Source organism: Vulpes vulpes, chromosome 1 (assembly GCF_048418805.1).
Source record: "Vulpes vulpes isolate BD-2025 chromosome 1, VulVul3, whole genome shotgun sequence".
Classification (NCBI taxonomy): domain Eukaryota; kingdom Metazoa; phylum Chordata; class Mammalia; order Carnivora; family Canidae; genus Vulpes; species Vulpes vulpes.
Genome location: NC_132780.1, coordinates 193,295,887 through 193,310,585, shown reverse-complemented (window position 1 = coordinate 193,310,585; position 14,699 = coordinate 193,295,887). Strand labels below are relative to the sequence as shown.

General features: G+C 40.4%; 1 protein-coding gene across 3 annotated transcripts in view; it reads right to left on the bottom strand.

The window, feature by feature from the left end:
- The window catches only part of SOBP (sine oculis binding protein homolog), a 162,035-nt gene that overhangs the window by 118,521 nt on the left and 28,815 nt on the right, over positions 1 to 14,699 (bottom strand). For all 3 annotated transcript variants that reach the window (XM_072738294.1, XM_072738276.1, XM_072738284.1), the window contains exon 4: positions 1,614 to 1,765. In XM_072738294.1, coding sequence (XP_072594395.1) covers positions 1,614 to 1,765 — 152 coding nt within the window. The remainder of the gene's footprint in view (positions 1 to 1,613; positions 1,766 to 14,699) is intronic.

Sequence of the window (14,699 nt, the reverse complement as noted above, 5' to 3'; positions counted from 1 at the left end):
GCTTACTAAAGTTAAATGGTTTTGCAAAATATGACACATATCACCAGGATTGTGACAAAAGCATCTTGCTTGATTTTGCTCCCTACAGGCCGTCCATCAAGATTCAGACCCACAATTCTTCAGAATCATAGACAAAAACCCGTGTTCTCTAGCCATCTTCTGGGATGGAATGCAAAGTATTTTGTTGTGGTAAGTAGGGCTTTGAAGATGAAAGCGCTGAGTCCACTCCTGTGATTGTTACCCCAGTGCTCAGCGTTCAAAACGGGAGCCCCAGGGTCTCCAAGATCATTTTAATCCTCCTATATTAAAACAAAACGTGTCTCCCATGCGTTGCTCCAACCCCCCCTCCTCTGGAGTCTCACTGGCCCCTCCCAAGGGAAAATGAACTGGACTTTGACCGTCCCAAAAGAATTCCAAACAATTTCCTTACTTGCCTCCCTGTTCCAGTGAAGATTATGAGCCTAATACTTAGAGACTGCTACTAAAATTCCACCCCGCTGAATTCTGCAGCCTAATTCTTTCAGCATTATGTTTTTTGGCAGAATGACGTGACCCAAATTTGCAGGAGATAATTTGCTGCAACAGTGCTTCTTGCAATGCAGTGAACCCGAGATGAGCATTTCAGGATTACAAATACCAGACTTTAAAAGAATAATAATAATTGTTTGCTTCAAGAAGAGACAGATTTTGATCTTGTATTATGGAAATGGAAAAGCTTAGCAAAATGTGGACAATTTTATGAATTAGGAAGCTATACAGATCAATGGAAAATAATCAAGATCTAGCACATTACTTCAGTAATCGGTGGCAAAATGCTAGAGCGGTTGGTTCTTTAAAGATTAAGAAACTAGCTGTGTGTGTACGTGTGTGTGTGATTGTAAAAACATCACGCATTCCATTTCTCATCAATGGTGGCCACTACTATTCTAAAAGGACATTTTCAGATCTGAGATGTCTTAAAACAAAACAAAAACTGACTAACTATGGCTGTTCCTGTGTTCACCCACCATGCTGCCCACAAACGCTCGGCTGTGTGCGCAATGTTGGTTCAGGTAGTCATTATTTCACCTTTTCTCAATATTAATCAACTTTCATCTAAGGCGTCAAAAGAGACTTGACGTTTTTCTCAATTAGAATTTGTGGTTCTTGATTAAAATTTGTGGATCAGGTTTTGTAAAGAGCCAGAGCAATATTCCCACTGGGAACAAATATTAAACTGTGTGGACTACAGCTTTCTGGCCACACTCCCGTGGCTAGTTCCTCTGAAAGAAATCTCTACCACTTATCTTTCGTGGACTCTAGTCTCTACACTCTATGCTGGAGAGACACTGTCACTTAGGGTGGCAGCTGCGACCACCGTGTTCTTCCTCATGGAATTCTCATTCACCCTCTCAGAATTCAAACATCAAGACAGAGAAACGGAAGAACAGGTTACACATCAGAAGGGGATCCCTTATTCCAGAAGGTTAAGTATGACAGAGAAGGGGAACAGACAGGACAGGAAAAAAAAATAAAAGTAAAATGTGCACAGTGTTTTCAGCTAGAAGCTAGGAGGTACATGCGCACACGGTCTGGGGAGGCCTGCATAGCCGCCTCGCTCTACGTGCTCTTACCTTATTTCTCTTGAAGTAGGCTCGTCGGCAGGCTGCAAAGCACTTCTCGCTGCAGAAGCTTTTCACCTCACTTCCCATACTCAGGGAATAGCGCTTGATTCCCACTTTCTGGCACCAGGCACACATTATTTGTACATTTGACACATCATCTTCTATAACAAAAGTATAAGAAAAATGTTCATATCAGAAGCAAACATCCCTTCAAACTTAGACACACCCTCAACCTGACAGAGCTACCTGAGGTCTCATTTTAATTTCTGTACCTCATTACTCTCTGACCTCATAGGATAGCCAGCTCCTGATAAGAAGACTCATGCTTGCTCACTCTTTTCTTTCTTTTTTTAATTCCTTCCTTCCTTCCTTTCTTCCTTTCTTTCTCTTTTATCCCTTGGTTGGCTCTTAAGTCTCCAAAAAAAAACATCATTTACTTAAAATCTGGAGCATGAATGCACAGCCAGGAAGGGGGTCCCAAGGCTTCTTAGCCTGGTAAAAATGCATATTCTATTGGCTTACACCAGGCTCTGTACTAATGAAACTTGTAAAATGACCCATTTCTTCTTCAAAGGTACTGCTGGAAGCCTGTAAGATCCACACTGGGTGGGACACCCAGTGCTAACCCATAAATGTGATGCCCTAATGTGAACCTTGACAGTCAGGAACCAGGCTCAATCTTGGCATCGCGTCTTATTACTGTTACCTGATATGGGGTTTTATTTACCCTTGCAATGTAATGATTCCCAAGTGATACGGTTAGTCAAAATAAGGAAGGACATGAGGGGCCAGACTGTGCCCATGGAAAGGCCCTGGCCTGGCTCACTCAGCAGTCTCCTACGGCAGAACCTTCCTGCATGCATGTCCTCAGGGAGGCACAGGCCTGATTTAAATTCTCTCCATGTGATGCTGCTCGTGTCCCGAAATGGAGGGATGGTAATGGAGGTGTCAGCCATGAGACCTGAGGTCACATAGCTATAAAGATCATCCTCAGCTAGGCTGGTAGTCTTTGCAGCCCTCCTGTAGGACCTGCCACACACGTCATGGAGACGCGCAGAATGATGTTAAGTGATATGTGACTATTTTCAATAATTAAAATACTGTATTTCTTTTCCTTTGTAAGGGAGGAAAACAAATTTAACTTGCAAAACAGGCCTGTGATATCACATGCATTACTGCTCAAAGCAAAGAGAGGCTTTTAAAGTGAGTCAGTTAATAAAATATACTGAGTAAATCATAACGCAGGTGATAAGAAGTTACAACAAAAATGTGACAGTGACATTCAAATGACTGAAGTCTGGGAGATACTAGCCTATTTGATAGGGGGAGGGGGAATAAGAGAAGACTTTAAAGTCTACAAAATATCTTCTTGCTGCCTCCTAGGGACTTTGCTTATATCTTGAGTTTTCTGGTCCTCCGAATTGACAATATGCGTACATATGACTGATTGCCACTATTAGCCACATTTCTTCTTCCTTTATGGATTTTTTTTAACTATCCCAGACTCATGCTCCAGACATGAATAGTAATCACAAAATCCCCAATAAGCTCCAGTATAGCGTTGTCTGATTTCTGAATAAAATCCCCCAAAGACTAATTGCTAAACAAGGCCTGGTCCATGAGTTGTTGACATATTCATGGTTCATAGAGTCTGTCATGCAATCATTCCATTTCCAGGGAAAAGATTTGGTTTGAGGCAGTGCGGTCATCAGCCTGCAAAATTAGAAGCAAACTAATTTGTAGTGCAGTGATACGGCTCTTTTTCCCCTGAGTATCATCACTCAGAACTATGCGCAGCATTTTATTTACCTTAATGGAATAAATATTGTCATTCTAACGACCACTTTTTTCACAAATTACATAATGTGATCTATTGTTGATTATCAAATAAGACAGTGTAAAAATGACCTTTGATATTAATCATTTTTGATAACACATTTTGATAACACCTTCTTTAAATGGAATCATAAGATGAAATCAAATGTCATACAATGATTGCATTTTTTAATTTGTTCTATTCAAGAAAAGCTGTATTTATATTTTACATGGTTTCTAACATGGCATCTGTCTACATATAGAAATTTTACATGAAATGTTATAGACATGAAAACTGAACAAAACTCTACAATTAGCCTCAGAGTATGAAAGAGGTCTTTTTAAAAATTAGATTAGAAATAATATATTTTAAAAATAATCATCTGTCATTCCTAAACTAATTTGAACTACTAGTTTCAATTCTTCCCAATGGACTAGCTGCTTTAAAATCCTAAAGTCCTAAAAAAGAAGATGATACAGCAGAACTCTCCCAAATGATCCGTTGGCAACAAGTTTGAGTCTGGTGAAACCTGTAAGGAAAAGAAATTTTTATGGGGGAAATTATTTGACCTCAGAGTTCAAAAAGGAGACCCCACCTCCCAAGGAGCTGCTTTAGAACAACCATTAGGTTCCCCATGTTGTTCCTGCCTTTAAATTGTCTGGCTTGGTAAACAAACCTAAAATTTTTCCTCCTAGATCTTTAACGGATATAAATAAAATAAAATAGAAATGAAATAATCCACCATAAGAGACTGAGATCCAGATGAAAAAGGGTGGAAAACAAAGTGGTAACGGGGGCAGGCACACAGCCTGCCTGGCCTGGCAAGAAGGAAGAAGGCTGCAGAGGAGGTACAGCTCACAGTACCCTCATGCTTCCCTCCATCACCGCCAGGCAGACTGGCTGGTCAGTTTTTTAAATCGAGGCAAGGATATTTTCTTACAATAGACCTAACAGAGAAACAAAAAGTAGAATTTTAAGGGAGATTACTTTTATAAATCATGTGTACTCCTGCACCCCAATGTTCACAGCAGCAATGTCCACAATAGCCAAACTGTGTAAGGAGCCTCGGTGTCCATCAAAAGATGAATGGATAAAGAAGATGTGGTCTGTGTATACAATGGAATATTACTCAGCCATTAGAAACGACAAATACCCACCATTTGCTTCGAAGTGCATGGACCTGGAGGGTATCATGCTGAGTGAAGTAAGTCAATCAATCGGAAAAGGACAAACATTATATAATCTCATTCATTTGGGGAATATAAAAATTAGTGAAAGGGAATAAAGAGAAAGGAGAGAAAATGAGTGAAAATATCAGTGAAGGTGACAAAACATGAGAGTCACCTAACTCTGAGAAATGAACAAGGGGTAATGGAAGGGGAGGTCATCGGGGGGTTGGGGTGACTGGGTGATGGGCACTGAGGGAAGCACTTGGCAGGATGAGTACTGGGTGTTATGCTATATGTTGGCAAATTGAACTCCAATAAAAAAGATTTTTTAAAATCATGTGTACTATAAAGTAACAATGTGGGAAGAGGAGACAAAAGAAATTGTGCACTTTTGTTTTGTATGTGGCAGTTGGAAAACTCTTAGAATGGTGGTTAGCATCTGTCTTGTTAAATAATTCAGTATTCCCATCCGTTTCTCATAAAATTCCGTTTCATAAAGGCAAAGACTGGAAAAATTCCATCGGATTTCTCCTTTTCTGTCATCAAACTGTTACCAATAGCTAGTGTTCCAAAGATGAGAAAACATTTTCAGATATCTCAGGTACTCTGGTCTTATAAAAGCCATTTTTATCCACATTATATTTAAGAAACTGAGAACTGTAATTATGAGTTAATTTTTCAGCTGAAACATAGCTCAAAATTCTGGCCCTAAACATGAGATGGTACCCATCTTAAATGTGTATATATGACTGCATCCCTAGCAAAGTGAGCTTTTCTTAAGTGCTTTAAACCAAAGGGATAGGTTCATTTCAACAACTACATTTTTTTAAAGTCTAAAACCCAGTAATTATATGCATGCTTTACATTGGCAAAATAGAAGGCCCCAGCATTTTAGCTTTTCTAACTTGATCTGCTGTAAAAAAAATATATATATACATATATATTTATTTAAAGATTCTTTTTCTAAACTAGGGAGAACCTGATTTCCAATCTCACATCTAGACTAAAGCCTGTACCATTAGAGACTTAAGACTACCTCAAAGACTGGCGTAACAGACTTTTTCCTTACAGCCATTAGCCTGTGTGTTTTTCATAATGAACAATGCAACAACAAATGTAAAATATTTACAGCATTAAGTCACTTTCCCAAGGCGAATAGTTTGTATAACATGATAAAATTTTCATATGATAATATCATATAAATATGCATCAGTCAAAATATGCATGTTTCTATTAATCATGAAAAGTTTGTACCACCTCTTTAGGATTTAATTAAGCAAAATGTTTAGGGCATTTTCTTTCCAAACTAATGTTCAAAGAGCTATAGAACATTATTCCATTTTACATCCCAGAAGGAGAAGTTCATATTAATTACTCTGAGATGAAATCAAAATTGTATTTATTTATCATCACACAGAGAAGTATGAGATCAAGCATTTCTGGAACGCCTTGCTGAAGTTGTTTGAGAAACTGCCTTATCTGGTGACTTTCAAAAATAAGAATGGCCATTGGTCGGTGACATTCTAGGGGCACTTGAATTGACTATGAACATGCATCCTTACTTGCCCAGGGCACAAAGAATCAGGAGGGCCTTAATGGACCCCAAGGGATTAACTGTCAATTCACCACCCCTTTGTAACTTTCATGGGAGTCCAAGACTGAGGAAAAAAATCTCAAAGTATTGGCTGGTGATGTTTCTCTCCTCCAACAGTTCCTGGAATGCACACATCCAGATAATCATTTCAAGACTTGAATTATATTTGAGACAAGTTGCAAGGCAGCCTGAAGTGACTCCTGGGTGTTCCCTACACCATGGAAGGAAAACACAGCACGGGAAGCCCTCTGTCCATCTATTTGTCAGAGTAGCTATATTTAAGAACATAGATAGAGATATGGCCTGGAAGACAGGCAAGAACTAAGGTTAAAGTCTGCTTTCTTTGCAGCCCTTCTTGGAATAATTCAACTCCAAAAACTTTGAGGCAGTCCAGTTCAAAAGCCTCTACAGAGTCCTATAGAAGCTTCTGTACAATTCTTTGGGTTCTTGAAGTGAACATATAAAGAGACCCAGAGAAAATTTGGAACACTGAGCCAAAGGAAAAATAATCATAGCTAGCCATTATTCAGTATTTAGTGGTGGGAAGCACAGTGCAAAGTTTCTTAAATCTGTTGTTTCATCCTAATCACAACTGTAGAGATGGGGAAAGTGAGGTTTAGAAGGAAAGTAATTTGCTCCAAATCACAGAGTCAGTATACACCAAAGCCTAGATGAGGACCAGGCTGACTCCAGAGCCCATGCTCTTGACTATCACACCTTAGAGACCAGGGCCCTTCTAAAAGCATGAGATTACATGCCATCCATGCAGACTTCTCTCTGCAAAACAGACTAAAAGCTGTCACAAGATTCTGCTACTTACAGAGCACCCTTCTCCATGACATGATAATAGACAAAGAAAATGAAATCAAAAGGTCAAAATGTCTTTGAGGAGATGGCTGAAGTGTTATTCAATCAATATTTGTTGATTGATTTTCAAAAAAAAGTTAAAGGCTCACAATGCAAGCCTTTATTTCTTTATGACTATGAGACTTGGATTTGCTGCAAACATTCTGGCTGAACTTTCACCAGCAAGTGCCACTTATACATTAAACAAGGAGCCAGAGCCAATAATACCTGGATCTCAGGAAGCAGTCATTCTACCCACAGGCAAGCAAAACTCTTCCCAGTTTTCTCTTCAGTAAGGAGGGGGATCACAGCAAGACATGGATAAGACTGATTTTCCACATGGGTGAAGCAGGGAACCACTTACATCTATAATTTCAAAGATGCCAATAAGAGTACCCTAGCTTCAAAAATTATGCCACAACTCCCCACTAAAATTAAATTCTACCATTAGAGAGTAATTTATTTGGCCATATATTTTTTTATATCCCATTAAAACACAAATTCCCTAAAAGCAATAAAATTCAGTACATATTTGTCAATTATGACTTACGCTTTGAAATGAGTGGCTCTTTCTGGAGAACAAGTTTTCACAGAGAGTAGGGAGAAGGGCTAAGGACAAGGTTCCAACGATAGAGGTAAAGGGTAGAAATGGGAGACGCTATGGTACGAGAAGCGTCTGGTCACTCACTGCTTTGCTGAAGTCTAGCCCTGGGCATATAGGTAGAACAAGCTTAGCCATGCAAAGAATGGACATAATACTGAAATGAAACGAAAATAATACTGAGCACACTGTAGCAACTACATCTTCAGAGGGCCTTTTAGATGTGAACATAAAACAGTGGAAGTTGAAGGAGGTGGGAGGAAGAGCATACAGCCAGGGATCCCTGGAAAAGAAAAGCAACAGGCAGATGCACTTATTACCCTCTCAAAGGGGTAACTTTTATTTTTTTTTAAGTGAATGAGTTAAGAGATATATGCACCTTTGCAAATCTTAGTTGCTATTATTCGAAAGACAATGTGGAAGAGTGCTGGGAAACAGAGACAGAGGACGTTGGTGAAAGTACTAAACCTACCCCTTCTAGTTGTGTGACGTGGGCCAGTCACTCAAGGACCTTAATGTCCACCCTTAACTATAGCTGTGGTGGGGACAAAATGATAGAAAGTAGCCACATCCTATATGTAAATGAGCCTGCCCTAGGATCAATGGCAAATAGAGCCGTAAGAAGAGGGAAGTGTCAGCTGTATGCAGTCTGGAGAGGCCCGGACGACCAGACTCCAGTTTCTTCAGTCACATCCCCTCCCATGGATGACATCGGCAGAACCACTATCTTTGAGTACAAAGAACAACCCAGTTAATTGGTTAAATTTCACTAACTCAGACTATTTAAGAGGAAAGCCATTACATTTAATAAAAGCTTCACTTACAGTTATTCTTTTTAAAAATTACTTAACTTGAATTAATAGTTGACAAGGTGTTGCCAAATATATCACTGTACTGCCAGATATTCTATAATTAATAGATGGGAATTCTTTGTAATTATTACATCAACTAGCTACACATGGGTGGATCTTCCTAAGTGCCTGAGAAGTTTGCTCTTTTAAAAAGTATCATAGTAACAACTGAAAATTTCTGCCACCTTGGTAACTGAACTATCAAAAATTGCCAAATAATAGAGTCTGAAGTCTGAATTAATAAAATTTTATTGCACTAAGAGGATAGGTACAATGAAATGATAGAGCTTCCATACAACTACGGTTCTTCATAGCACTGAAAATTATTCCTATTTTTTCTTTTGGAAATGAAGTCATTTGAAGTGATTTCAGGAATGTATGTATTTTTTTTATGTTTTTGGATGAAGTGATTTCAAGAATTTAAATGGTCCACACCCATCTAAATAGAGCAGCACTTAACCTCAAAATAAAATTGAAATCTCTATACAAAAACTAAAATTTGGTTCCAGTAGGTGAAAAGAATGAGCACATATTACATAAAATGACAGTAAAATTATAGAATTTAAATTAGTTTTAATATTCTAATGGAACTTTTCTAGCCCATTTCTAATTTTGTATATATACATGTAATACATATATATGCGCATGTGTGTGTGTGTGTGTGTACCTACATAAAAGACGTGACTCCAGAATGAATTAAACATCTACATGCAGGTCTCTACACTAGGCAACTGGTCAAGAATGCTCAGTTGAAAAAGACATGGCCCTGCTCCCAAGAACAGGAAAAAAAAGCATGTGAGTCATTATATGACAAACAGAATGTGGTAAGAGAGAAGTTCAAAAATCTGTTAGAGACCAGAAAGCACAGCTTTTGAGTGGGGTCCTGAAAGATCTGGAGGGGGAGAAAGTTCAAGAAAAGGAGGGAAAGGACAGAAGGAAAGCAGGCACCAGGGAGTGGGGCTCAGGGATACCAATGAGTCCTGAAGTTACCCCCCATTAACCAAGATTATTGCAAGAAGAGAAAGCAGATCAGACTGGGGCCAGTTGGGCCTGAACAAGGAATCCCTTGAAGGATGTTTAACAAGAGGATGGAACAGGCTTATCCTTATTCCACAGGTAATGGGGATCTCCTGAATGTCTCTTAGGAGAGCATGACAGGATCAGAGATGTGCTGAACAATGTTACTCCAGCAGGGGGGATTGGAATTCAGAAAGACTGGAATCTCCTTCTGCAGCAAGGAGACTCAGTAAGCAACAAGAGAGCAGGTTCCATGTCTCTTTTGCCTTCATGTCTTCAGTGCCTAGCACGTAGCAGTGCTTAAACTATGTTGAATAAATAAACAGATGGATGGACAGACAGATGGAAACAGAGGGAAGGAAGTGACATTCAGAACCTATGAAGCAATGGTAGAAATGAAAAGAAGACTATAGCCAATTGCCTTCACCAATTCATCTCCCTGTGTTTCAAAGAAGACCAGGGAAAAGTCCAAAGAGTTCTTTGAGAAAATGGACTGTGTAGTCAAATTCAAACTGTGAATTTGCTTTCCTATCAGTGTCCCTTCTTCACATATTTTCCCAACATTCAAACTAAAAAGGAAAATAAAATGAGAGATCCCATTTTGTGACTTTAACAAAATAGTAGTTCTCTCTTGAATACCATCCTGAATCTGGAGTCTTTAATGAGACACTACTAAGCACACATGTCTACAGCTCCTCAATATTAATATAATATCCCCCCCACAATTTCCCTGATTTGCCAGTGAAGGGAATCCTTGTTAGTCTCCTGGACAATCTCACTTGTGGAGAGTCTGTTTTCCCTACATCCTTACCCTAAGAGAGTAGAATAAGAAAGGAAGGTGGTAGGACTTTTAAGAGTGACATTTCCCAAAACATATTCCACTAATCCCAGGAGATACTTAAATGGGTGTTATTTTTAAAAAGGCTACCATGGTCAAGTACGTATGAAAACACTGGGCTAAACAAAGTTAAATAATAGATCCTTTACTGTAAGCCTGTTGGGTTCTACCAATGTATAAGTAGGAATCCTAAAAGGAGATAGAATGTGCTATCTTTCACCAATCTGACCACAAACAGAGAATCCACAAGACTGGGCTTCTAAGGAGGTCTCCCTGGGATGTGCTGCTCTACTGCCCTACATTGGCACTGAAGCATGAGCATTTCCACGTGGGTCATTCATTATCAGGCAAGTTTCTCTTTTGCCCAGAATCGGGTCCTCCATTGCCAGGAGCTTTGTCTGAACTGGGCAGAAAGACAAGGCCTACAGCCATGTGGCCAGTGCTAGGTGTGCTGACCTATACCTTCTAGTCCTCAATAAAACACAACCAGGCTAAACAAAGACATCCATAGTCCACAAAGTCCTGTGGTGTCTACTCCATGCATCTATCTAATAAAGAGAAGACAAAAAAATAAATAAATAAATAAAGAGAAGACAACACTTTTCCTGCGAAGTCCTCCAGAAAAAAAAATTAATAATAAAAGCAGAAATGAATAATAAGGCAATGGGAGAGTAATATTGATCTTAACACGCTGAATAATTCATGTTTACCAGGTGGTTGCCATGGGTAAGGAGCTCAAGTAAAATCGTGTCCTCCATTCTTGAGCCCAGGATCTAACTCTGTGATCAATCCAGATGCCCTACGAGACTGCAATCATGCGTTTGCTCTCCACTGGACCTCTCTCCTACATAGCTGAAGTCCACTCCCTGAGCCCCAGCATCTAGCCAACAGATGCACATGTTTAGGAAGCAAGGTTAAAGAGTGTGCACCAGCAAATCCACCACTGCTGTAAAAGAAATTCCAAACCCCTACCCTGCATGGAGAGGCATCCTCTCCAAAGAAATACAAATAGCAGCATTTTGTGACTAATGGGTCAAGCAGCTTTACATAGGATGCCAGAGCAAGACAAGCATTCCCAGCACCTCCTATTTATCTGAAGGGCTCATTTCCCCTTCTGAAATCTGACTGTCCCATTAATTACAATTAATGGGCCCCACAGTGGTTGACAAAGCTCCCCAGAAGGGAAACTTTAATTGTAGACAAACGATTCATTTATTTACTCAACTCTGTGCCAGGTACTGTACTAGAAGCTGGAAATACACTAGTGAACACAAAAGATAAGATTCCAGTCCTCAAGGAGCTTCCTATGGCTGTCCCCAGCACGAAATGTCAAGGTGCAATAGAAAAGGACCACAGAAAAGCCAGGGCTGCTCCCACAGCTCTGTCACCACTCAGAGGTCACAGGAGCCAGGTATTCTTGGTGACCACGGAGAGGGATATAAACCCCACTGGGGGGGAGCATAAGCGGCTGGTCCATCATGACTGACCAGCAGGCCAAGTCCCACCTCCTTGGCATTTGGGGCAGTCCAGACAAGCAGGATACCGTGCGGGGAGTGCCATCCTAGGGGAGGTGAATTGACAGGTTAGAGACTAGGGGAAGGGACACCTGAGTGCTATAGGTTGAAGAGCAGGTTGAAATTCAAGTCAGTACATTGAAAAGTAGGAAGAACTTTACTTCAATCTGTTAAAAGAACCAAGGTGAACCTGCTGGAACACTGTCAACAACGATTTACTTCCCTCTTCACCTTCCCATCTCGAACTATTCATTGGGATTCTTGAATGAGAGTAATGAATGGTTGAGGGATGCTCTGAAGGGGTCCCCCGAGGATCTCCACTCAGGAACATTCTGAGACATCACACACCAAAGGAGCCCAGCTATAGGAAAGGTGGAGGAAGCCACACCAAGTGGAAATCTTTCAGAGTCTTCTCTTCTCTCTACATACTCCCTTTGGGCCATATCAGCTATGAACTCCTGTGACTACAGTTACCATCCATAAGGTGAAGATTTTCAAATCAACATAGCCACCTCTCCTGAGATATCATTTCCAACTGCATCTCAGCATCTAAATCCATCATGTCCAAAGCTGCATACACACCCCTACCTATAAGCTCTCCCTTTCCTGTGTATGCTCCTCCAACCCCCGCTTTCTGCCCCTTACCATTCATGCAGTTACATGCTAGCAGAAATCTAGCATCCTTCCTGCTTCTTTCCTCCTTCCCACATTCTGATTATTCACCAGGTCCTCCTAAATATTTTTACAATATATCCACATTCATTCAATTCATGCACGTATGCATTCATTCAATAAATAAATATTTACCAAATCTAATTATGTACCAGGCACTGTTCTAGGTGTCCAACTTCATGGGAGTTTTCCTCTGCCCCTTCCAGTGAAGCCACCAATACCTCCTGCCCATCCTACAGGAGGCTTTCTGTCTCGTTCCTGTTCAGCTCATTCCCTCCACTCTGGATATGAGAAAGTCCTCTGAAACACAAATCTGATCACTGCTCTCATCTGCTCAAAACCTTCCAGTGGCCTCTGCTGCCCTCAAGAAGGAGTTGGAACTCCTCAGCATGACCTCAATGACCAGCCTCTCAGTTTGTCCACTCTCTGGGAACTCACTTGCTTTACTTTCCTTGAAGTTCTCTCTCTACTCTGAGCCTTTGCATGCACTGCTTCCTCACTCACAACCTAAAATCCTTGACTGATTCAGTCCTACCGCCCCTCCATTATCTTACCTTCAATCTCATCCTAGGAGAGCCTTCCTTGACCCCAAATCTGGCCAGATCACACAACACTCTGAACTTGATCATCACCAGACTGCATTGAGACTTCTGTTTAATGTCTGTCTCCTCCAGCAGATTGAGAGCCAGTTAAGACAGGGACCATGTCTGGTTCACTAGAATGAAATGCCTGACTTTGAACCTCAGCGCAAGGAGCAAAAAAAGCAGAATCCTTACCAGGTGCACCTTGGGTTGTTGGATGCCCAAGGTGGGGGGTGGGGTGGGGGTGGGGGTGGGGTTAGGGGAGGAAGCCAAGGATACCATCTTCGGTAATCACTCAGAACAAAGTTGCTTTAGTGGGAAACACCAGTGAAAAGCCCCAAAACAGAATGTGATCGTTATTTCCACTAGCCTTGGCCAAGTCCATGAACTAAGTCTTCACAACTTAACAGAAACTTTGAGAAGTCAGCATTGGGAATGTCCCTAGAATAACAAGAATTACCAACTTCACCATCACTTCTCTCTTAACCAAACTTTATTTATACCTTCAAATAACTAATAGCAAACAGTTCAGTCAGGTCTAGGCTAATCCCAGAAACACAGTCATCCTCTACAAGCAAGGAAAAATACAGCTGACATTTCCTTATTTCCTGTTAGCATCTTAGCTCCTTGGTGACCTAGGGGCAGGGTTTTCTGGAATCCTATCTAGGTCATACCCCTAGTTCCAGGCTGTGTCAGGGATCACAGGTATGTGGCTTAGAACTCATGTTAAGATGTTGTCCCCTGCTCAGAAGTGAGTTCTGGCCCTGGGTCTGCCATTAATGCAATTCAGTGACCTTGAGAAGGTTGGTTAGGCTTGCCAGCCTCATTTCCTCATCTATAAAAGAAGGAATTTAACTAGATAATCTCTGAGGTCCCTTCTAACTAAAATTCTCGGATTCTAAATCTGTCAAAATAACAAGATTCTGGCTGTAAAGGAGTACAGCCAGAGGATATTCTTTCTCCTTTCTCTTTTTTCTTACAGTCCTGACTTAATTTTTTCCCTTTTTATCCTTCTGTATGGCCACCACTGCTGTCCCTTGCCATTACCACAAGAGTCTTATAAAATTCTTTGACTGATGGGACAATTTTAGAAGTGACCTTTTCTGAGCTCTCCAATTTTGCACCACCATGAATTTGGTACCCTTTTTTTATTTTTTTAACTTCTTTATTATATATTTATGCTTCACTTTAAAGGGACAAACATGAATGTCCATAAAAATGTTAACTTTTTATATTCTTTTTCATTAATGCTTGATCTTTCACTATGGACCTCCACATACATGATATTTTATCACAAGTTTGCCAGAAAACAGACTCTGAGACAAAGATTTGCATGCAGGTGGTTTACTGGGCATGTGATTCCAAGAAGAATGAGAGGCACAGGAAAAGAACCTAGGGATGAAGGAGAGCCAATATAATGATGTGTTACTAGGGGAAAGTGGTATGCAACCATAAAAAATATTCTCTGGAGTTTATGAAATACATTTCATAGTTATTCACCCAGGGGACAAAGAAGGAAGAGTTTAAACTCTCATATCCCACTGACCCAGTGTGTTAATTCCCCTATACTTCTGGTTTGCACATGTATAAGTCCCA